The following is a 25,639-nucleotide window of genomic DNA, read 5'->3' on the forward strand; positions in this document are numbered from 1 at the left end:
GGAATTATATTTTCACATAGTGGTGCCTCGCAAGATGAAAATAATCCGTTCCGCGAGTCTCTTCGTCTAGCGGTTTTTCGTCTTGCGAAGCAACCCTATTAGCGGCTTAGCGGATTAGCGCTATTAGCGGTTTAGCGGCTATTAAAGGCTTAGCGGCTTAGCGGCTAAAAGGCTATTAGCGGCTTAGAAAAAGGGGGGGGGGAGCGGAAAAAAATCACAAGACTCGCAAGCCGTTTTCGTCTTGCGAAGCAAGCCCATAGGGAAATTCGTCTTGCGAAGCAACTCAAAAACGGAAAACCCTTTTGTCTAGCGGGTTTTTCGTCTTGCGAGGCATTCGTCTTGCGGGGTACCACTGTATTTAAGTAGCTATATTCAAAATAGCATTTTTCCTATGAAATAATTTGTTTTATCTGCCACTAGCATTCAACATTTTTTCAGTGGTGGAAATGTGATTAACTTCACTGGTCTAATTTTAGAGGTGATGATTAAGAGTTAAATGTTTGCCAGGTAGCAGGGCGGTGTCACTTAAGGCCACTTCCTATATTTAAATTTTAATATAGTCATAGAAAGGAGTGCTCATACCTTCTAATCACTTCTGTATCTGACATTGCAACATAAAATCTATGTCTTTGAGGGGTGGGATGAATTCACCACCCAGGTGAATAAATGAGGTAGCCTTTTCAGATTGCCAATGACCCTAGAATATGATCAGCCATGCCGACCGCTGGTAAAAAATAAGTGACAGTGGAAAAGTACATTAAATGTGTACAATAAATTGCCAAATATACATAATGTCCAATTTGGGGCTTTTAAGTTTTGCAACTTTGACCTAATTGGGTGGTGTAAGGCGGGTCAAATAGGGACGCGGGTGGTGCTGTGGGTTAAACCACAGAGCCTAGGACTTGCTGATCAGAAGGTCGGCAGTTCGAATCCCCGCGATGGGGTGAGCTCCCGTTGCTCGGTCCCAGCTTCTGCCAACCTAGCAGTTCGAAAGCACGTCAAAGTGCAAGTAGATAAATAGGTACCGCTCCAGCGGAAAGGTAAACGGCGTTTCTGTGCACTGCTCTGGTTTGCCAGAAGCAGCTTAGTCATGCCGGCCACATGACCTGGAAGCTGTACACCGGCTCCCTCGGCCAGTAAAGCGAGATGAGCACCGTAACCCCAGAGTCGGTCACGACTGGACCTAATGGTCAGGGGTCCCTTTACCTTTTTAAGGCGGGTCAAATTAACTGGAAAACATCCTTAATGTATTAAAGTAATTTTTGAGAGCATCACTGAACAAGAATGAAACAAATAGTAGATGCCTTTTTCCTGCTGATGGGGGCCATGCCCGCAACCATTTTCCTAAACCATGCACTGCAATTTTGTGACTAGCAACTCCAGCAAATGTGCACACTGGCCCCAGATGGTAAGAACCAGCCCATTTTTAGACTCCACTGCCCATAGACTAAATGGGAAGCTGTCTGTGCAAGCAAATAGGTAAATATGCTGAAAGGCAGTGGCCATATATCAGTGTGAACTTCCTAACCATGAGTAGTCAGGAATAAACTTTCCCCATGTTAACATTCCAGGCTTGGGAGTGATTTGTTGGAGCTTTTCTGCAATTAACATGGCGGTAACCTTCCAAGCTGACTTCATCAGATGAGTTCCCCATTAGAGAAAAGATGCTCAGAGCTCCAGCTAATGAATATAGCACACTACAGAATTATGTTTTTGTGCTGCAATCATTTGCACACTTAATCTAGATTAAGCCACTGAATACAGTGGGATTTACTTCTGAGTAGACAGCTATAGGATTGAACTTCTAAACATTTTTTTTACCGCTAAGCACAGTTAATTGTAAAAAAGTATAGATTCAGTCCTATATAACCATTCCAATTTCTTCCAGATGAGGATTACGCTCACTGGCCTGTTTGTCCTCTAAGATGAGGTTTTCCTATTTGGATTTATGTAGAAAATGATTACAATGCAAACATATGGTTGCTGACTATATAAAAAAAAATCAACCTTCAGAGAGGAGGAGTGATTACTATTAAAATTCTAAATCATTTAGCATTCTAATTCACTTAACTACGGTCATTTTTGGTCATTCAACATCTGTTTTTAATATAATTTGTATTCAAAAGTTTTTAAAAGGACATTAAGACAATGACTTTTTTGGAGAAGAAAAAAATTACTGTCACATTTCAAACCAAGTTGCAGGAGTCAAAAGACCTATTTTTGCATTTCTTCACTTACTATGTGCAGAGTCTTATATGATTAGTTTAAATTATTAGACCTATATCCAATAAAGATCACATAAGAAAAAGCAAAATAGAAACAATGTTCTCCTGGATCTAATCAAAGTGAGTACAAAAGTTAAATTGTAATAATCACTCTTTCTTTTAAACATAATAACACAGAGATTCTGCCTCTTACATAGTACCTGCTTCACCACAGTTTCAGTAACATAGTAAACAAAGCAACATTTGACATTTCTTATAAATTAAAACACTGAAGTGCTACTCTCAACAAATATACAAAAATAATATCAATCCATCTGACCAATTCCTCATTCCAGTGGAACATCTGAATGTCAATCATCATTATAGACATCTCCTGCAAATGGAAGGTGCACCTGACTTCCTGTGACATTGGGGAGACGTGAAAGGTCAGGAAGGGTTTGGATCCGTGACTTGAGTTCTTTCCGTACCTGAGAGACTCTGGCTAACTTGCGCTTGTATTCCTGAAAGACAAGAAGAACTTGAGAGACTCTCTTCCACACTTATCCCATTCACTACTTGTTCTCAAAATGCAATTTCCCCCTTAACTACTTCACGGCCAGTGTGCAGACTCATATAGGCTGCCTGTCAAACCTCCCAGAGCTTCTCTTAGTTGTTCACCTTCTGTCCTCAGACTGTCTTTTCCTCACGCAAAAAAGCAACATTTTTTTTCAGGATAGGGTGGATTTTTATGCTCTCACAGTGATTTTCTAGCCTGGTCTTGCATTATATCAGTGGTGGGCAAACTTGGCCCTCCAGCTGTTTTGGGACTACAGCTCCCATCATCCCCAGCTAACAGGACCAGTGGTCAGGGATGATGGGAATTGTAGTCCCAAAAAATAGCTGGAGGGCCAAGTTTGGCCACCACTGCATTATATGAAAATTCAGCCGTTACGGAGGCAATGGGTTTCTTTGCTAGGCCTGTACTTGTGTCTTTAGCATGCAGAAATTAAGCAAGTGAAACTGCATAGCACAAGTGAGAGAAAAATACCACTTTCTGACATTTTGCTCATCAAGAAAGCTAACGACAAACAACAGGACCCGTAAAAAGGTGGAGTGTTACCTCAATGTGGCTTTTAATAATTAAAAAAATGATCTGCATATAAAAATGCTTTGTAAAAGCTTAGAAATTGGGTTAAAATACACATCAACTCTTTGAGAAGTAGGGATAGGTGAAGCTGTCTATTTCTTTTTTTGGGGAGCTGTGAAATATAATAATTTTAAAAAAGTTTTTCATAATACTATAAGATATAAAAGACTAATCTAAAAAACAAAAAGAGATGCTACAAAAAATACAACTAGACTAAGTAGAATACAGTCCTCTCTTCTTATTTAATTGGAAGTTCAAAAAGCACAGAACTATATGTGCACTAAACATTGTGAGACGTAAATAAAAGAAAGAGAAAGAAAAAGAGAAACACAAACTGTGTAGAAGGGAAAATAAAGCGGGGAAGGGGTAAACCCAAAACTGTATACTTTACAAGGTTGTTATTGTACTTCACCAGATTACGTATTACAGTATTTATAAGAATGGATTCCAAATTTCATTGAATTTGTCCATGGCAAGTCTAAGTTTATATGCAAGTTGTTCATATTTTGCGAGTTTGTATAAGTCTTCAATCCAATCGTAGAAGGGAGCCACATTTTTATTTTTCCAATTCATCAGTATCAGTCTTTTTGCTATGGTGAGGGCATGGAGAGCCCACTCGGAATACAGAGTCATTTCTTAAAGGGAGTTCTTGACCCTTGTTGTTGTTGTTGTTTAGTCGTTTAGTCGTGTCCAACTCTTCGTGACCCCATGGACCAGAGCACGCCAGGCACTTCTGTCTTCCACTGCCTCCTGCAGTTTGATCAAACTCATGTTGGTAGCTTCGAGAACACTGTCCAACCATCTCGTCCTCTGTCGTCCCCTTCTCCTTGTGCCCTCCATCTTTCCCAACATCAGGGTCTTTTCCAGGGAGTCTTCTCTTCTCATGAGGTGGCCAAAGTATTGGAGCCTCAGCTACAGGATCTGTCCTTCCAGTGAGCACTCAGGGCTGATTTCCTTAAGAATGGAGAGGTTCGATCTTCTTGCAGTCCATGGGACTCTCAAGAGTCTCCTCCAGCACCATAATTCAAAAGCATCAATTCTTCAGCGATCAGCCTTCTTTATGGTCCAGCTCTCACTTCCATACATCACTACTGGGAAAACCATGGCTTTAACGATACGGACCTTTGTTGGCAAGGTGATGTCTCTGCTTTTTAAGATGCTGTCTAGGTTTGCCATCACCTTTCTCCCAAGGAGCAGGCATCTTTTAATTTCGTGGCTGCTGTCACCATCTGCAGTGATCATGGAGCCCAAGAAAGTAAAATCTCTCACTGCCTCCATTCCCTCCCCTTCTATTTGCCAGGAGGTGATGGGACCAGTGGCCATGATCTTCAGGGTTTTTTATGTTGGGCTTCAGACCATATTTTGCGCTCTCCTCTTTCACCCTCATTAAAAGGTTCTTTAATTCCTCCTCACTTTCTGCCATCAAGGTTGTGTCATCTGCCTATCTGAGGTTGTTGATATTTCTTCCGGCAATCTTAATTCCGGCTAGGGATTCATCCAGCCCAGCCTTTCACATGATGAATTCTGCATATAAGTTAAATAAGCAGGGAGAAAATATACAGCCTTGTCGTACTCCTTTCCCCATTTTGAACCAATCAGTTGTTACCACCCACAGAAGGTAGTAGCTCTTATCTGGGATCTTTCCTTTCTCCTTCCAGCCTCTCACCCTGGGAGACCAACATTTCCCTGCCTTTTACCCAGGGTCTTCCCTTAACCATCTACCACATGCTTGGCTATACAATCCCTGGACATTAATAAAGGCCCAGAGCAGAAGGATACCAAAGAAAATACAAGAAAATGAAGAAGTGATACAAAGGGAGGGAGGGAGGGAGGGAGAAAAGGGCAGGAGAAAGAAGCAAGTTGAAAGAAAATAAAAATAAAAGGACTTCCAATTTTCTATCTGCTAGCTGCATAAAAAAAAGAAGAAGACATTCAGTCCAAGATAAAACCAGTCTTCTCTACTTTCTGTTAAATAATGTTTCTTTTCAGTTGAAGTCTCTCAAAAACGTTTCATTTCTTTTCCCCACGAAAAGTCCAAGAGGGGTTCCTGAATTATTATTATTGGTGGAGGTAAATATCAACCATGTCTTTTCTTTAAAATCCACTTTCCCTCCATAATTCTCACCACCATGCCTCCATATTCATTAATAATAAATTCTTCCTTCCATGCCCATATTAAAATCTCTCCACTGCCATCACATATTGGAATCATATTCCATAATTCTTTTCTTGTTATATATCCTTTAATTCATGCCCAGTTCTGTATATTCAAATTTCATCTCTTGTTGTTTTTCCATTTCCTGCTGCATTTATCCTGATCTGCTCCTCCAGGGCATTTCTGTTTCTTCCAGTCTTTTCCAGAGATAGTAGCATAAATTTATAGCATCATTCTCTGAATTTGCTCCAAATAGTATGCAGGATACTTTCTTTCTTCTGGAACTGAAGCCAGGCCTGAAGCTTTTTCAAAGCTTTTTCCCACTCAATTTCATCAATACCAAATCCAGATGATTCTCCATCTCTCCATTTATGATTTTATCTTTCTCTTCTCCAAACCCATGTATAAGAGGCATTTTCATTTCACCATCTGCTTTCTCCAATTTTGCTGATTCATCATCCAGTCCTGTCAGCTTTTCATCAATTTAGTCTGAAATCTCTAGGTAAGCTCATTCCATTTTTCATTTCTTATCTCTATGATTCATTTTTGTCCCCCCCTTTCATCTAATGTTGATCTGATCATTTTAAATTGTTCAGTGATCAACTGTCGAACAATACCAACAGTCAATGGGAGATCCAATGTGCCATACTGGATACTTCTGATGTTATTGATGTTATTAACAACTCAGCCCCCAGGTGCAGACACAAGAAAACGGCTTTGATCAGAGCATTTGAGGTTGTTATTTCCAGAGTGATTTAATAGCCAATGTCTGGCTATTATAAATCACCATCTTGTGTTAGTGGAGAGCTGAAAGAGACAATCTGCAATTTGCTCTCCTGGAAATGAATCTGTCATATTCCCCAATGGCACAATTCAAGATCTGATAAAGATTCTCCAGCACTGACAATTCTGGCTGAGGCTGATGGGAGCTGCCATCCACAAATATATGAACGGCACCACACTGGCTATCTCTGGCACAGACCTTGAAATAACAAGGTATAGCTATTGGGCATGGATTTTCTTTGCATCCTTCATAGCAGATTTATATGTATGTGGAGCCTGATGCAGGCCTGAATATATGTGTCACTTGTCCTTGCCTCTGCCAGCACATCCTCATTTCTGTGCAACTTTTAAAGCGGCAGGAATCCTCTTAGGCCCTTCACCTTCTAACATCTTTTTATGCTTATATTTTGAAAATTAGTGAAGTAAATAGGTTTAAGTAGAATAAGTAGCACAGTAAGTGTAACAATTTTCTTACTATATAATAAAATTGTAAGGCTGCCATGCTGTAGTTCATAGCCAATAGGCAGCCACGGCAACTGCAGCGTCATAACTGAAGAGCAGGCAGGTGAGCAAGTGAGCAGAGTGGGTGGTAGGTGGCCCAGGTGAACGTGAAAGGATTGGGTGAACTGTGAGGCAAGGGGGTGGGTGAGGTATAAGACAGCAGGGATTAGTCAGGTGTAAAGGAAGGAGAGTATGGTCAGGTTTTGGGAGAAGGAAGGTGGCAAAGGGTAGACTGGTAGGTAGGGTTGTTGAGCAAAGTAAGCAGGAGTGACAGCTCCAAGTAAATTCAAAAGCAGATTTACTAAGTGGAATTCCAAATTAGCAATCTGGAATTTATTTTGTAATTTGGGACTATGTCATACTGAAGCATTACTGAAGTAAAGCAGGCATGGGCCTACTCAGTGCCTGGACTGGATACCACTTGGATCTCCACCTAAGCTGCTCCGATGTTCTTTTCTTTTTAAAGAAAGAGGATATAAGTGGTCAGTACTGATTTTGTCTATTTTGAAAACTGACATGGGTATAGGACACTGCCTTATATTGACTGAAACAACTGATGCAATGATGTCTACGGCAGCTCTCCATGGCTTCAAGCAGAGGTCTTTCCCAGTCTTGCTACACAAGAACCTTTTAACTGGAAATGGTGAGAACCCCACCGTCTTTCTCCATACAAAGCATGTACTTTCCCACAGAGCTATGGCCTCTCCCCTAAATATGACATTTTATTCAAATAATTTTAAAAGAAAAAATACTGCATTATGCTTAGAATTATTTCAACGGTGTCCACGATCTGCACAGGTTGGAATGATCTGGAAGGACTTTGCGATGGACAGTGTTACGTTTATGGTTGTTCTGCCAAATATCTACTAACAAGAGGGATGCAAAAGTAATCAGACTCCAACTTAATGCCTTATGAATTAGTCTCATATTACATTTCAGTCTGGAAGCTATTTCCTCCAGGACAATTTTATATAACAAGGAATCGTCTCTGTGGTAGCTGGGTTGTAGACTGCACACTATGTGCTGCATCTTTTTATTTATACAAACTCTGCAATAATCCAACTGTCTTTCTGCTTTGTTGGATGGTGTCTCAGTTGAGAAGCCCTTTAGACAATACTTGGCTTACAACTAGGCAACTATTTAACTAGGCTTCCAAATAAAGCCATGCTACTTGCCATTGGAAAAAATCATTAGTATATTCTCTCACTCCACTTATGTCCTGACATCTGTGGCTGGCAGATCACATGGATATTTCACAGCACATAATGCTTAGAATAAATTTGCATCATTCTACATGTCCCTTTTTCATTGTACTGGTCCAACGCAGCAATTTTTTGCTCTCCAATATCTACCTTAAGTAAAGGTAAAGGTACCCCTGCCCGTACGGGCCAGTCTTGACAGACTCTAGGGTTGTGCGCTCATCTCACTCTATAGGCTGGGAGCCAGCGCTGTCCGCAGACACTTCCGGGTCATGTGGCCATTGTGACGAAGCTACTCTGGCGAGCCAGAGCCGCACACGGAAACGCCGTTTACCTTCCCGCTAGTAAGTGGTCCCTATTTATCTACTTGCACCCGGGGGTGCTTTCGAACTGCTAGGTTGGCAGGCGCTGGGACCGAGCAACGGGAGCGCACCCCGGCGCGGGGATTCGAACCGCCGACCATGTGATCGGCAAGTCCTAGGCACTGAGGTTTTACCCGCAGCGCCACCCGCGTCCCTTTTTTACCTTAAGCAGAATGTGTTTAAGTGCTATCCTCATCTAATGAGCATAAATTTCTATTTAAAAAAAAATTAAGAAGAACCCTGCTGGATCAGAAGGCCTATCTAGTTCAGCACCCTGTTCTTCCAGGAGCTAACAATGAGTATGGAAAGCCCACAAGCAAGACAGGAGCATAATATTACTCTTCTACTCACAACGCCCAACAATTGGTATTTATAAGCCCACTTTTCTCTGAATACAAAAGCAGTGAAAAAATGCATATAAAGCAAAGAAATACAGTACAAAATAATTGTAATCCTAGCAGAATTTATATCGGCAGAGAAGTTACAAACTAAACCAGAGGAAAAAAGAGGTGGACATGGGGTGTGTGTGTGTCAGGTGGACAGCCTGAAGGAGAGTTCAATAATCTGGCTGTGACAATAGAAAAGGTCAGTCCTCAGTACCCACCCAGTTAGTCTCTAAAGGCATGATCAGTAGCATGTGTATCTGTGCAGACCAAAGAAAGAGCAACTGTGTACGTGTGGAAGGGGTCCTTTAAATATCCTAGTCCATGTCATATAGAACATTAAAGGATATCAGCACTTTGAATTGGTTCCAGAAGCAAACATGAAGCCAGTAGACTTTTGTTTTATCTGTTGCTAAAGGTTCCGTTTGAAACTCTTACATTTTATTCCCAGTTGAAACATCTGAACACAGTTCAAAGGCAGCCCCGCAAAGTGGCATGGTTCACACATAATGCTAATCCATGATTTATTAAACCATAGCTTAGTGCTATGTGCAAACCCAGCCCAGCAATTTAACTATGGTTTAATAACTATGGTTAAAGGTTGCTCATTAACCACATTCATAGTTGGTTTTTTAAACACTAGAGAACTTTGACCGTAGTTTAGTGCTGTATGTGAACTCACACTCCTCCATAGCTGTGGCTTCAGGAGCTGTCATTGCCCCAAAGCCAGAGCTGCGAGTGAAGAAGAGTAAACAAATTCAAACTGCAGAGATAACAGCAGGAAGAGAAACTATTCTATGACATAACATAGTAGCCTCCAGTTTTTGCTTTCACCAACTTTTCACTCATTTGGTCAAAAATCACAGGTGAAAACTGGATGTTGATCCAAATGCTCACCCAGTGTCCATCCACAATGCAACATTCCATGTGTTGAGCATTTGAATGCACATCCTCATGTACATTCTGGGAAAACTAGTTGCAAATCAATATGTTTTTATGCACAGCTAGAGCTGTATCGGGACCTTTGTGTACAATGATTAACTGATGGTTTGGTTAACTTGTATAATCACTTAATAGGTCACAAAGAACAACAGTGTGAGCCAATGTGGTGTAGTACTTAGAATATTGTACCCAGGAGACCAAAGTTCGAATCTCCATTTAGCTATGAAACTCACTGGGTGACTTTGGGACAATCACTGTCTCTCAGCCTAACCTACCTCACAGGTCACTATGAGGATAAAACAGGGAGAGGGAGAACCATGTACATCTTCTTGAGCTCCTTGGAGAATGGGTGGGACATAAACATAGCAAACGAACAATGGCTGTGCATAAGATGCTAGAGGCTGTTCAGCCAACCACATCCTCTGAACCTTTGTCCTGTTTAGATCCAGCCGGAGGGGATTAACCAGGTGATCCCAATCTGTGAATACATCTGTGCAAGAAGGGAGAGTGCCTGCAGTCCTCATGGAGGCTACAGTTTGCCTGATCCCCAAGAAACCCAAGTAGAGCAAGCGTTTGACAATCATCGCTTGGTTGCAAGAATTCCTTTTTAAGGGCAAGTGCTCTAGAGCAGCCTTTCTCAACCTGTGGGTCCCCAGATATTGTTGAACTACAACTCCCATCACCCCTAGCTAGCAAGGCCAGAGCTCAGGGATGATGGGAGTGGTAGTCCAATGACATCTGGGGACTCACAGGTTGAGAACCACTGCTCTAGAGGGTGGTAGCTTTTAATGCTTTTGGATGGAACCAATTATCTGGATTCATTCCAGGTTGGGAACCAGATCAGCTCTGGTTGTCCTGACGGAAGTCCTTTATTGAGAGGGTTGGAGAGAGTGACCTTGCTGGTTTTGTGGTGGTTCCATTTCTACCTGCAGGGCCATTTTCCAGAAAATAGCATTGGGAGACTGTACCTCAGCTCCATGGCAGTTATGCTGCAGGGTGCCTGGTCCCATTCTGTCCATAGTGCTGTTTAATATCTCTTTGAAGCTACTAGGATTGCTCATTAGATTTGGAGTGAGATATCACCAAGATGCTGATACGGGGCATACCTAGGGGTTGGACAGGCTGACTCCCTGCTAAGGGCGAAGGCCCAGGAGAGGGCACAAAAATTATGCCTCTCCACTCTGACTCAGCTCCTCTGGCAAGGGGCTGGAGGGGGGAACATGTCGATACAGCTCCTTCAGTTTCATTAGTCAGGAGACACTGTCTGGGTTCTGGTCAGTGGTTTGACAGAGTGTTGAGTTGGATGAGAGCCTATAAGCTCTGGCTGAATCCTGATAAGTACTGTAAGTGAGCATTCCCAGGTTTGGAAATTGGGAATATTGCCTGTTCAGAACTGGGCCACCCTCCCTCTCATAGAACAGGAACATAGCTTGGGGGTCCACCTGGATTCAGCATTGTATGGGAGGCACAAGTAGCTTTCTTGGTGAGAAGAACCTTACACTAGTTTCAGTTAGTGCAGCAACTGTTACTGCCCCTGGATGGGGATAGTTTGTCCCATGCACTAACAACCCTAGTTCTGGACAATTGCAATGCACTCTACATGGTGCAGAACACATTAGCTTGCTAGAAACTGCACTGGCTACCACTGCTACTGAATCAGCTTCAAGGTGCTTGTATTGACATTAAAACCGCTAAACATCTTAGGACATAGAAACCTGGCAGAGAACCACCCCATATAGTCCTGAATGTGCTTTAAAGATCTGTAAAGGATATCCCTCTGGTGGTGCCTGAAATTCAGTATGCAGTGACATGGAAGAGGGCACCCCCAGTGCAAGCACCCCAATTGTGCAACCCCTTCCTAGAAGGCTGGTGCTAAGGTTTTAGTTTTCTGTGCCAGCTAAAGACCTATTTATTTACTCAGGCTTCTGGGCGATTTGCTGTCCACTCAGTTTGATGTGATGAAATTTCACTGATGTTATTAATTTGCTTTTACTATGCTTGTTTTTAATGCTTTATGGTTGAAACCCACTGTGGGATGCCTTTTTGGTAGCGAAGAGCAGGCTGTACAGTACATATTTTTAATACTTTTAGAGTGGGGCTGTGGCAGTGCAGATGTTGCTGTGGTCCAATTGCCACCATCTTTGGCCATTGGTTATGCTAGCTGGGACTAATGAGAGTTGGGAAGTCCAATATCAGGAAAGCATTCTTTTACAGACCAATCTAAAATATTTTGAAAGCTTTAGAAATTAACTCAAAGAGCTAAATTATATTGGCTCTCACCTAGTATTTTAATGACAACTAATGAAGATCACCCCCTCACACATACTTCTAAAATCTTCAAGCAGCCCTGAGGCAACGACAGACAAACTGGAACAGGATAAAAGTATTGAAAGACACTGCATTAAAAGAATCCGGCTTCTGAAGCCATATTTCGGTGTTCAAACCAGCACTTCTTACATTTTGCTGCAATGAAGTTTACTATTCTGGTTTGTTCTCGGAAGACCTCCACTGACTACATGAGGCAGCTTGAAAGACTGCTGGCTCTTTGACTCAGCTAGGCTTGAATAGACAGGGTAGACTAATTTAATCATTTCTACAAATCTAGAAGTGGTGGGCATAAATGCAATTCTGGCAACCACTGAGATCAGCAAGGTGCTCAACAACAATGCAGCTTTTGCTAGGCTCTACCAACCCACCACATGTGGCTTCAGGGACAGGTGGCAGGGAATGGATCTGAGTGGTTGCCATGTGCAGGGTACATTTTTTGATCCTGTTGTTGGGAAGAGGTCATGATTCCATAAGTACAGGTGGGGTGGCCTAGTAAAGGGAAGGCCAATAGCTGTAGAAAGCATGGCATGAGGGGCAGCTCGTGCTAGGATACAAGACTGCTGTTGCTAAGAAACCACATGGAGGAAAGGCTCAGGATGCAACAGCCTTCAGGGAAGAAAGCAGAACAGTCCTGATCAAAACCAAAAGCTGCTTTCCAAGAAGAGCTACAATTTGCAATTTCGCTATAGTATTGAATTGACTGATAGCTCATAGAAATGGAAATCCAGGAACTCCTATCCCTTACCTGACAATGCTTCCTTTTTTCTCTTCACTCTGACACATTTTAATAGTTACACCAGAGTCCAGAGGTGGATTTTAAATTTTATTTACTCTAGAAAGAGCCTTCAACAGTCTATCCTTGTGGGGGTCTCTCAGGCCACCTGTAAGAAGGCCGCAAACCACCCACCAATCATAAATCTGGAACACTCAGCATGTACAATTTACTGAGATTGTAATGTATTTGCTTTGTGACAAAATTCAGAGTATTTTTAAAGCAGGAGTGGTCAACGTGTGTCACTCCAGATGTTGTTGCATTCCCAGAAGCCCCAGTCAGCTTGGTCAGGGAAGGATGACACAGCTCAACAGCATCTGAAGGGCCACTGCTTTCTTATACATTTTAAGGGCCTGAGTGGAAAATGTTGGGGGAAATGGCATTAGTCAAAAATAGGATTGCGGTCAACACCCAAATACCAGAAATGTGTTGCCATCATGGAGATAAATGCCAGTACTATTATTCAGGGGGTGCTCTTTTATGCTTATTTAATTTATTGGTAAACATTCTATAAGATGCTCAAGATTGTATATAGTACTAATAACACTTAAAAGATAAATATGCAATGGGCTATTTGGTCTTTTGGGAAGAAATTTATTCTAGCAACATCCTATCAGCTTTGATCCTCTGGTCATTTAAAATAATAATAATAATAATAATAATAATAATAATAATAATAATAGTAATAATTCTTTGCTATATTTTGAAAGAACTTAAATATATGTCTATCTCAGAGCCAGAAATTTGGGTATCCGTGCATTAATCCCTTGTATAGAGGTGCCAGCTACTAGTGAGCTGTATCTAGTATTATACCCTGAGGTGCTTATGGAGAAGAGCAAACCAAGCATGCAACTTGTCACTCTATTACAAAAGCAAGAAGTAATGACAACTCCTGGATGAGCACATGGGTATCAAACAAATGCAATGCTATGGCAGTTCTACATCCAGGGCACACATGCTTCCCCCTCTACTTTAGGGTCAGTACCCTTCAATGGTGCGCATGAGGTCATGGCATGTATGCAACTGCCTCCATGCTAGGATTCGCTACTGCAAGATAATCACCAACTTGGGTCAGCTTTAGAAGAGGATTAGCCTTATTCTCCATGACTTTGCGTATCAGTAGCTACTGCTCATGATGGTTATGCAAAACGTCCAGTATCAAAGGCAATATGGCTGGAGATCACATGCAGAAGAGGGCTAGGGCACTCGTATCCTGCTTATGGGATTCCAACAGGAATATAGTAATCCACTGTGAGCACAGACTGCTACACTACATGGACCTTTGGATTGATCCAGCAGGGGGCTTATTATGCGCTCAGGTTTATGCCATGTCTTATCATCTGGGGCTCTAGAGAAAAAACAAGCAGGATAAACCTCCTAGTAGCACAATAAAACTATTATCACATTTGCAAAACTAAGCAGGGTCCAGAATGGTTTCAAATTGGATGGGGGACTATGTGTTGAGATTTCTGCATTGCAGGGGGCTGCACTAGATTACACTTGGGGTCTGTTCCAACTCTACAATTCTATGATGCTATAAAATTGGCACCATATCATGCTCCACAGACAGCACTCGCCTTTTTGGCTTAAGGGTCATCAGCCCCATTCCAGAGTGCCCCTGGCGGAGCATGGCAGACTGACTGCAGTCACTTTGAGCACCCGCCGCCCTCAAAGGAGGCAGTGTTGTAGCAGCGGACTGAAGACTTCCCCACTCTGGTCCACCCCGCAACTTGCCCAAGAGGGCAGTTCAAATTTGTGGATAGTAGGCTATAGGGCAATTCATAGCGGCCAGCCAGGGGATGGTACAAGGCCTTTTGCCCACAAGGGGGCAAAAGGGATAACCATGATGGGCTACTGAAGGAATGGGTTTCTGTGCAATCAGTTTGAAACTGACCCAAAATCCCCATTTTTCCTCCTCCAAGGGAGCATTTCTAAAATACTCTAACTTGAGCTCTTGAGCCAAAACCCAGCTGTATAAACAAGTGCTCAAAGCTCTCTTATCAGTCCGTGACGGCAATGAGTGGCCTTGGCAGTTCCAGTAGAGCACGGATGACGCGTCTGGGTCTTATCTTACATCCTGACCACAAAGATGCACAGACCTTGTCAAGTCTGACAAGAGACCCAGGAACGGCGCCAGGAGTTGGTGACCTCCTGCCCCAAGATAAGAGTATAGGAACAGGGACAACCTTTTATGGTCAAGAGTACCGGAACAGGAATAACTGTTTATGGTCATGGATGTCAACTTACGTGTATAAGCTGACGTGCTTGAATTCCTGGGGAAGGGGGGAGAGGGTGCCTGGAGGATATATATACTGCATGAAATTTCTCATTTCTTTGGACTTGCTGTGAGCTGACCACGCAAGTGCCTTCTGCTATCTGGAGAGCAGAATAAACTCTTTCTCTGAATCAACCTCGGTGTCATTTGACTTCCTCCCTCCCTCCCCACCAGTCGGTAAAGTCTAATAAGGCTACACTACAACTACAGCCCACCCTGTGACTGGGTAAGCAGCCACTGCTGTACTTCTAGAGAGAAAGTGCAGGTATTCTTCCCGGCCTCCAGTTCCCATGACCTCCAAGGCTTGAAATCCAGTGTCCCATCATACAAGGGCTTCCGCTTGAGCAGAACTTCCTCCCTCCTGCCATGCTCTTCACAAATCTGCTCTGGGGGACTGGGCGAACCCCTAAAACAGATTTAGGGAGGGGATGGGGAAGTCAAGTGGGAGAAGTCTGGCTGCACAAAAAGAAATCCTTGGGCTGACAGGATGGTTACTTAGCACTGTACTAGATACAATTGAAAGCCTTCCATAGCGAAGTGACTCAGAAGGGAAAGAGAGTAGAGGCTAAAGCTACAACTGCTCAATAATCAGTGACAAGGCATAATCTACCTCAAACACAGTATACATACAAATGCAACCTTACTTGCCCTATACTATAAAAAGATGAGATTATTCCCTTCACAGGGAAAGTATATGTAGCAAAGTATATGTGGGGAGCTAAAATGAACCAAAAACCTGTGCCAGAAGAAAGCCTGAATCATTATTTGGCTAGATCTCCCTGATAGCTCAGTCAACAGAGCAAGAGACTCTTAATCTCAAGGTCGTGGGTTATTATTATTTGAATTTATATACCACCCCATACCCAGAGGTCTCAGGGCGGTTCACAGAACAAAATCAAAATATAAAACCACAAAATATATACAGTGGTAGCTTGGTTTTCGAACGTACTCCATTCTGGAAGACTGTTCCAAACGTTTGAAAACCAAAACCTCAATAGCCGACAGCTAGGTCTCAGGATCCTACACTCAGTGGAAGCCGCATGGCGTGTTCAACTTCCGAGGCGTGTTCGAAAACTGAAGCATTTAATTCCAGGTTTACAGCATTCGAAAACCAAAATGTTCGTCAACAAAGATGTTCAAAAACCGAGGTACCACTGTAATCAGTGCAACCCAATAACTCCCCCCCCAAAACCCCCACATTTTAAAAGGGCATAGGATGTCAAAAGGGCATAGGTTCCAGCCCTCATGTTGGAGAAAAGAATCCTGCAAGGGGTTGGAACAGATGAAATTTGTTTTCCATGCAACTCTACAATTCTATGAACCATAAAGATTAATTTGTTACCAGACTAAAGGGTTCGTGTGCTTCAACCTGACCAAGTGCCTTTATTCCTACTCATATGTAATTTTTTTTGTTTGTTTTACATTTGGACCAGATGACCCTGTGGGTTGGGTCCTTTCCAACTCTACAATTCTATACAGTCGTACCTTGGATCCCGAACACCTTGGTACTCGGACATTTTGGCTCCTGAACGCCACAAACTGGTGAGTGTTCTGGTTTGCGAATGTTCTTTGGAACCGGAACGTCCAACGGGGTTTCCGCGGCTTCCGATTGGCTGCAGAACCTACCTGCAACCAATCAGAAGCCGTGCTTTGGTTTCAGAATGTTTTGGAAGTTGAACGGACTTCCAGAATGGATTCCGTTCAATTTCCAATGTACGACTGTACTTTGGGATTGATTTGGTTTCTACATTAGTTCCTTATAAGAGAATGAGAAGTAAAAGGCAGAAGGCCTGCCATTTCAAGGGTTAAGGGTATAATTTACTGGAATTTAGTACAACTGTTAATACTGAATGCTATTTTTATTTCATACATGCTTCATGGAGCTTATGAGTTACAAAATTATGTAAATTGTTATTAATTTCTTATTTGACCTTTACCATGAATACCAAGGGCAGTTACAACTGTGTAAAAGCAATGATAAAAATCAGTTTAAAAAAATTATGGTCAGAAGAAGAGGGTGGGTCTGGGGAAAAGGCAACTTGTTCCAACCTTGTAGTGGTTCACACTAACTTGAAGTATGAATCGTACACTTCCCTATATAGACTGGAACTGACCTGAATCTAGAAGCATACTGAACCAGTTGTCAGCCTTTACCAACCTGAATTTAAACTTTTTAGGCTGGAGCTTTGATATGACAACACACAACCCCTGGAAGCCAAGCACTACCCTACATTAAAAAAATTGTCCAGTAGCACCTTAGAGACCAACTAAGTTTGTTTTGACGAAAACTTATACCCAGAACTAAGTTGGTCTCCAAGGTGCTACTGGACAATTTTTTATATTTATTTATTTTGACTGCATCAGACCAACACTGCTACCTACCTGAAACTACCCTACATAGTGCAATATCTTCATTTGGAAGGAGTCATCACTACATGCAGAAGCATGGAATACCACCCAGTGAAACAAGGAATCTGAAGATATTACAGAAAGATGTGGGCTCGGGGAAGGGCAGTTGAAGTCTGTCTAGATGATAATCAAGGACAAGATGGAAAAAAATAGGTTGCCTTTCTTGGAGGTGGCAAAAATCAGATGTGTTGCCAGAAGAAACAGATTTGTACCATGCATCATGAACTTGCACATGATACAGAAATCCTGGGAAGGGTTGTAAGGAATTCTACATCCTCTGTCCCTAGCATGCTAAAAGGTAAAGGTAAAGGTAGCCCTGCCCGTACGGGCCAGTCTTGACACGACTCTAGGGTTGTGCGCCCATCTCACTCAAGAGGCCGGGGGGCCAGCGCCGTCCGCAGACACTTCCGGGTCACGTGGCCAGCGTGACATCGCTGCATCTGGCGAGCCAGAGCCACACACGGAACGCTGTTTACCTTCCCACTAGTAAGCGGTCCCTATTTATCTACTTGCACCCGGGGGTGCTTTCGAACTGCTAGGTTGGCAGGCGCTGGGACCGAGCAACGGGAGCGCACCCCGCCGCGGGGATTCGAACCGCCGACCATACGATCGGCAAGTCCTAGGCGCTGAGGCTTTAACCCACAGCGCCACCCGCGTCCCTAGCATGCTACTTGCTCCAATTTTCCATTTCCTATAATCTATGACAAGACATGAGCCACAAGAATCCAAAGTAGAGGAAAATGGGGAAGGAAGCATGCAAAACTAATTGTTTAAGAAGTTACATAATCTATCTTGCACAGAAGTTTGATTTATCAGCACAAGATTCTGTTTTTTCTTCCCACCACCTGATTAATGTATATTTACGGCTCTATCACAGGAGACCAGGGCCCTGTGGGACTTGACATCCTTCCACAGGGCCTGCAAGACGGAGCTGTTCCACCTGGCCTTCGGTCTGGGCCGTTTGACCCCCCTCTATGGGACCCTGTAAGTTACCTCTTTAGCCCTTTTATCGGCTCATGTGGGACCAACATGGATAGCTGACGCCTATGGTTGTAATTCGTGGGCAGTCATTTAATCTTATTCTGATTCTAATTTTTAAGCTGTCTTTTAATCAATTGTTTGTTTTAATGTATTTGATATTTGATGTTAGCCGCCCTGAGCCCAGTCTTGGCCGGGGAGGGCGTGGTATATTTACTTACTTATTTACTTAATTATGTGCATGTGCCTACTAACAGCCATTTTTCAGAGTTCCCACTTGGCCCTTGAAAACTGCCTCCAACGTGGAGATATCCGGGTACAGGTGGGCTTCACCGGGCAGCTTTCATTTCCACCCAATGTTGCCCCTAAATGTACCAATGTTAATAGCTAATAGCCATTCACATTAATTTATATTTTCCTATGTCATGCCACACTTGCAGACAATCAAAACCTCCCAAGTTATTCTGCTCGCACTGAGAGAGCTACTAGATTTGAAAGTTTCACTTCTATTTTTTAATCACAATGAACTTAAATTCCATCACAACTGCTGTGTTAGCTGCAAAATTTGGCCGTCACTCTGACATGGGTGGCCCAACCTCCACTAAAGTCACTCCACAAAGGGCCCTCCACAGAGATGGAATTTCTTCTTTACCCTGTATTACGCAAACCCTCTCTTCACGCTTCACTGACAGGCACTACAATCCTTTTTCACAGGTTTAAGTTGTGAAAGAATGGTTTCAGCTTGCTATTCACATGGGAGCACAAATGATTAGGCTGACTTATTTCAATGGATGCATGCACACTTAACATTGTTAGATTTTGACACAAATTGCAGCTATGCAAATCAGATCAATCTTACCACTCCTGGTATATGTACCACAATAGAGCCAAAGTTGGAAAAAACCAAGTGGCAGTTTGTTACCGTATTGCCCTGAATATAAGCCTCACTTTTTTTTTCCAAATTCTGACCGTGAGAAGTGCGGCTTAAATTTGCGACCTTACAAAAATGGGCTTTTATGGTATCATTGCTGAAACAGACATACAGTAAAACGGAACGGGTGTGAGTGCCTGCGGAATTTTAAGGGAGCGGCTTATTTTGGGGTATTCTCTCTCCTCCCCCCCCCCTTGAATTTTAAAGGTGCAGCTTATATTCAGGTGTGACATATTTGGGCCAACAAGGTACATGCAACAAGGGCAAATTCATATGGCCATATATTAAGATAATGGCAACTATTGATTGCATGACATGTGGTGAATTTCTAGCCAGGAAAAGATCCTTCTGCCTTTTTTTCTCCACTCCCCACCTTTATTCCATTATATAACTCAAGGCAGTGCACATCCGAACACTGATTAGGCTCAGACCTGCTAACTTCAGCATAGTGGGACATCATGTGTTAAATTCACTATCAAAAGATGTGGTGACGGCTTTAGAAAGGATTAAATTCATGAAGATAGGCCAATGACTCTTAAAAATGGAAGCCAAATGGAACCACCCTGTTGCAATGCAATGCACCTCTAAATATCTGGGGAGAAACCACCAAGGAGGGAGCATTGCCTTCATGCCGTTTGTGCACTACTCGAAACTCAAGCAGCTGCTGTTATTAAAAGAATGCTGAATTAGATAAAAATATAATAATAAGTGAACTCAAACATTCTTGCTAAAGGCTCTTAGGCTCAATATGCATATTTTAATTCCAAACAGGAATGCTTGAGGAATTAGTAATTTAAATTCAATAAAATTGAGCCTTCAAATTTCTAGCAAAAATGAACAGCAAATTAATATTAAATTGGCAGCTATGTGGCTTGCTTTAGGTATTCCATTTTGTTTAGATGGTGTCTGCAACATATGCCTAATATGATCAAAAGGTATCTGCAGGTATGTTTTGTCAATCTTCAAAAACATGAGACAAAGCAGGATTTTGATTCTGAATTTTATTTTTAGCAGGATGCATTACTAATGGAAGATGCCACCATTAGAAGATATGGTCCATGCTCCTCACCTGAAACAAAAGCTAGATAGACGTTAAAGAAGCTGGATTAAAAAAAATATCTATAAGACAATACTTACCCACATGAAGGTTAGAGGAACCTTAATGAACAATGTTTGGGTTTGTTCTACTTTGTAACAAATTATTGCTGTTATGTTTAAGGCACAATTAATCTTAGGAAGGGGTCATTATGTACTGCGGATCTAATTTTAAACTATTAAACCAAAACAGAAATTGTCAGTATAGATGCAACTCTTATAAATAGCTCTCTGCTAAAACTAACATTGTTACTTCCCTAACTGAAGGGAAAAAAGCAAGTATGCACATAACCCAACATTACAAACTACCTTAATTTAGGTAATATCCTAATGCTATTCCACTACCACCCCTCAAAAAACAAGCACCACCATAGTAGGAACACAGAGCTGTCATCTAGGGCTGTTGGAACATTCATTAGAATATATTTAAATAATAATAATAATAATAATAATAATAATAATAATAATAAACTTCTGAATAGTAGTTATCTACATCTGAGGAAAGAAAATTAAAATAAATAATCCTCATTTCATAAACCTGTTTAACTAGCATGTAAAGTTCAAAAGTCATATGTGTATCCTATTAAGATTCACAAATATGCATCTAGCTTAATTCACCAAAAGCTTTCTTGTGCAGACTTGCTAGTGGAGACTATGGGTTGGATCTAGGCTAAGTGAATTCAACTTCGGTCCTACTGAAATCAATGGGAAAAATTAGTCCTAACAAAGTCACATTGTTTTTGGTGGGAACAAAGTGCAACTAAGGCTGCAATCCTAATCTGGGACTGTACCTCCATGGAGTTAAATAGGACTTGCATTTGAATAAACATGGTTAGGACTGCACTGTAATGTATTCTGGGAAATAAATCACTGGGAAATTATGCACTAAATATATACACCTAAAATATATCTACTAATATCAAACATGTCTAAGGAGTCATTTGAAATTTATAAAATGTTAAATGCCAAATCTTCACGCCTATTCCCCCCACCCCCCGGACTGGTATATACAATAAGATTATCGGTAAATACTTAATCATTAAATGGTGAATAAAATTTCAAGTGACAGAAGCCCTCCTAGTCACCTGCTGGAAAGAAAAAGATAAGAGAAAACAGATCTAATACCTAGATCTAAACTTTAAGGGAAGTTTAAACATGGTCAAGCATTTTAATGAAGAAAAGCTAGAGAATAGAACTACCACAACAAAGTCACGCACTTCCAATGTTTGCTCTTTCTCTGAGAGGACTTCTTTTTGGCATCGCAGAAAGTCTGACAACATCCGAGTTAGCTGTTTCCTATCATCTATTTCAGCTGCCAACCTGCCATTGTAATCCGCCAGCAACATACATGCGTCATCTACCATCTTGGAAAGCTGCTCTCCTGATTCTTTGTCTAGAAAGAAAAACAATATTCATAATTCAACACATTATAAATCATCTTGGCAAGCCCTAACCTTCTGTCATGAGCTACATGTCTGCCAATAGTACTACTTCCCTTACCTGTTATTCTGTCAAGCAGGGACACGTCTTGAACCTCTACAGGTAATGAGGCTATTCTCTGATGAACTGCTGCATCCCCAGAGGCCGCATTTTCTAACTCTTGCAATGCTCTTATGAGATCTGCAGTCTATGAGGGAGAAAGTATACTTTAAAAAACAATCAAGTATCAACATATAATGCAACAGTACTGGAGACAAGAACCTAAAGCACTGGTTTTTCTTTTTTAGACAGCGGGACCTGCATCAAAATATTGCAGTGTGGAGTGCTCCTATTGAGGGTTCCATCAAACCAGTCACTGCTTTCTCCTGGATGCTCCATGTCATTCTTATACCAAAAAGCAGGTTTTCTTTCCCAGATAGACAGCATTCTGTGGTTACTGAATATGTTTAGTCCTTATTAGGTTGGTTTTGATGCCCACCCGCCACTTAGGCTATTTCCTTGAAACATTTTTGTGCACTACTGCAAATCTCAGGGTTCCCCCAAGTTGCAGCAGCACTTACAGCCTGAACATCGGAAGCAAAGGGAACGATGATGACCTCTGTGAGAACATAACATTTTAATACAAAATAGACTAAACATTTCCCTACAACTGTGTGGACTCCTGCTTCTCAATTTTCCCTAGATCTACTTGTCCATGGCAATGACAATGAAGAACCTATTTTGAGAATACCCAGGATTAACAGAGATTGATTTGAAAGTAAATCTTCTTCTCCTAAGAATTTCAGCCCCAAGTAACTTACTACTATTCATATTTTCAAATGTTTTAAGAAACTGTATTATTCACAAGATGGATACCATCTAAACTACTGCAAAGGCTTCATACATTATTTATCATGCTTTTTGCTGAAAGGTTAAAACATTTTGCCCTATAAATTTATAACAAGATAGTGTGACGAAACATTCTCCCTGCCCCCCATATCCAGGCTCATTTCTGTACAATACACATATTAGATGGGCAATATTGCAACAATATCCATCTATGCAGCAAAGCTCTATACAAGGCAGTTATTCAATACCAGCAATGATATTGGAGGAAAGCTTCATACTGAAGGAGCAAAGATTATTACTAGCTACTTCTACCCAGACTGTCACCATAGCAGGAAAATGTGCCCACATGCAGTCCCTTTCAGGATACACTTCTAAATCTCCCCATCTACCACCCAACTGGGTAGGATCAGCCTGTCAATCACCTGCTATCATAATGTCAGTTGGCTGACACCTGTCAACATGTAACTGCCAATCAGAGGTCACAGGGAGCCCCTTTTAAGTTGAGCATTTCTCCCTCTGGAGGGGAGGCAACTTGGATTCAAAGTCCTTCTCGTAGCACTGGGGTTTTTTTGAAATTGCTACATGGGTCAAAATGGGAACTGTGCCAGACATAATTAGGCTCAGGGGCTGGAGATTCCACACACCTGCTTTAAAAAAACCAAATCAAATGTTTGGAGATAGTAAATCCAACACTTGGAAGCAACACTCCAGCTACGTTTTTACTTTCACAGATTATTTCTACCTGTGGAGGGTCACATGGAGAACTTTGTGTTGAGCAATTATTGTCTTCCACATTTATCTGTTCATATGGGCGTTTTCTTGGGTTTTTATCGCCATCTAGAAATTAGAGAGAATAAAATTAGAGACATAAAAAATCTGCTCGAAAGATATGTGAACCATAAAAAGTAAAGTTGCATGAGCTGAAATTTACTTACACAAAGCCTGCCTAAGCTGTTCCAATACATCGTTTTCATAAACAGATCTTTCTTCCCAAATCGACAGCACGCGACCCAGGTGCTTCTTACAACTCTCATCAGTCTCGCTGTGGTAGGGAGAAAAAGCAAATACAGCACTAATACATGGCAAGGTAAGGCAGAGTTAACAGATACCAGAATTCAAACCAAGCCATGTATGAAATTTCAAGTCACCACATCCCAATAGAATGTTGGGGTAGTTAAACAGCTGAATGTTCAGCTAGGTAAACAGACTTCATCTCCCAGTTTACTAAGATACAACAATCCTGTTTCAAATAGCTCACTAAAACCTGTAAAGCATGATAAGACCAAGCACTCTGTGGCTTTTTTTTGGGGGGGGGGTATTCTCATAAAGGTCTAGAGAGAGAAAAAAAGTATCTCCAAAAAACACTTCACAGAACTGAACAGTTCCTTGATTACTTGTTACCAATCTAAATATTTGTGGCCATGATACTAGATCTGTGTAAACGAAGTTTAAACTGAAATCCCCATATTAATGTACTCTTTTTATTTGTTTGGAAACAGTTGTAAGACAATCTTACTCAGCTACGAGTGATTGCCAAAGAAGTAGTAACAGCTAAAACATTCCTCTTTCCTACATGGTGAATTATAAACCTCTAACCTGTCAATACAACAAAGATTATTTGATATTCAATTCACCCATGCTCCACTTATGCAGAGTTACATTCAAGTTTGTTACAACTACTGCTCAACACAAAAGACTCACCATGACATCTCATTCCTATAAGCCAATGGTGACACTAACAGAGACTAATTTGTGAGCCTTGTCATCAAAATTCATTTCAATATTCTAATTAACTTACTATGTATGTTACTATGTATGTTAACATACTATGTATGATATTGTTAGAAGGCTTTGCAAACCATTTTTCTACTACTGCTTTTTTGTATGGAAGAAAATCCACTTTTAGAAATGCTATCTTTCATTGCCTTGATTAGAAACATAATGAATGAATAAAACACATATTGAAGTGGACAACTGGAGCTAAATAAACAGTAATACTCAAATCTAAAGTCAATTAATTTTTTTCAGGTTATTATCGCAGCAAAGTACATCTGTTATTCATGCCACTTTTGGGTTATGCTAAAAATCAGCAAACAGTTTTCAGTAGTTTCATCCCCTCAAAAAATCTAATAAAAGGGTAGCGTACGGTATTGAGTTGCTGTAATAAATATTCCCAAATATTCCAATAAAAATAATTTCCATGGGGTTGGGGAAGAGAACAATTGTACCTGGAAACATGTTTGAAGGCCTCAACTATGACTGGTGCGAAGTCTTTTGTAAATTCAGGACCTTTTCTTTTGCTGTTCTGAATTACATCATTGGCCAGATACAAGAATGTAAGCTTCCTGTTTGGTTTTGCTGAAAGAAGAAAAGAAAGGGCGGGGGAGAGGGATGTTATAACAATACTGAAGCAAATGACAATAAGGATTTTCCCAATGTTAGTATCAGTGATGTGGGGTGGATTTCCCCCTAGTGCTTTATTATTCTTATACGTTTGTAAGTTCATTGACAATGAATGGATGCCAATTGCAAATATAGCATTAGACGAGCTTGGCAGTTTCAACTACTTTAGCTTAATTTATTAAATACAGGGGAAATAAGCATGGTAAATTAGATCACCCTGTAAAGGTATGAGTTTTCAGCAAACTGAAAATTTTGTAATATGTTTTATCCTAATTTGCATAGGAAAATATCTCAATTCATTAATTTCCAGAAACTTCACATCATTGATTCGTAATTATAACCCTGCTTCCATATGAAACAGGAACTTCAGCACAGCTACCCTCTGAACTTTATAAGTAAGCAAAGATTTAAAAGCAGGTACCCAAATAAGGATCCTAAGCCAAGATAATAGCCTTGGGCACACACTGTGTTGACTTCCTTGACTTACCCATAGATAAAATAAAT

General features: G+C 41.3%; 1 protein-coding gene across 3 annotated transcripts in view; it reads right to left on the reverse strand.

Annotated features, from left to right (window-relative positions):
- Nucleotides 1-2,079: 2,079 nt before the first annotated feature.
- Nucleotides 2,080-25,639, reverse strand: part of RPRD1A (regulation of nuclear pre-mRNA domain containing 1A) — a 34,849-nt gene continuing 11,289 nt past the window's right edge. The window contains exons 2-7 of one of the 3 annotated variants that reach the window (XM_053360839.1): nt 24,961-25,090; nt 23,668-23,774; nt 23,475-23,569; nt 21,965-22,091; nt 21,682-21,857; nt 2,080-2,725 (exon numbers count right to left, since the gene is read on the reverse strand). In XM_053360839.1, the coding sequence (XP_053216814.1) occupies nt 2,576-2,725; nt 21,682-21,857; nt 21,965-22,091; nt 23,475-23,569; nt 23,668-23,774; nt 24,961-25,090 (785 nt within the window). In that variant the 3' untranslated portion in view covers nt 2,080-2,575. Of the gene's footprint in view, nt 2,726-20,352; nt 20,451-21,681; nt 21,858-21,964; nt 22,092-23,474; nt 23,570-23,667; nt 23,775-24,960; nt 25,091-25,639 lie in introns of those variants that run through there. The other 2 variants (XM_053360841.1, XM_053360840.1) reach the window with 2 other exon arrangements.

The sequence above is a fragment of the Podarcis raffonei genome, chromosome 13, assembly GCF_027172205.1.
Source record: "Podarcis raffonei isolate rPodRaf1 chromosome 13, rPodRaf1.pri, whole genome shotgun sequence".
Lineage (NCBI taxonomy): Eukaryota > Metazoa > Chordata > Lepidosauria > Squamata > Lacertidae > Podarcis > Podarcis raffonei.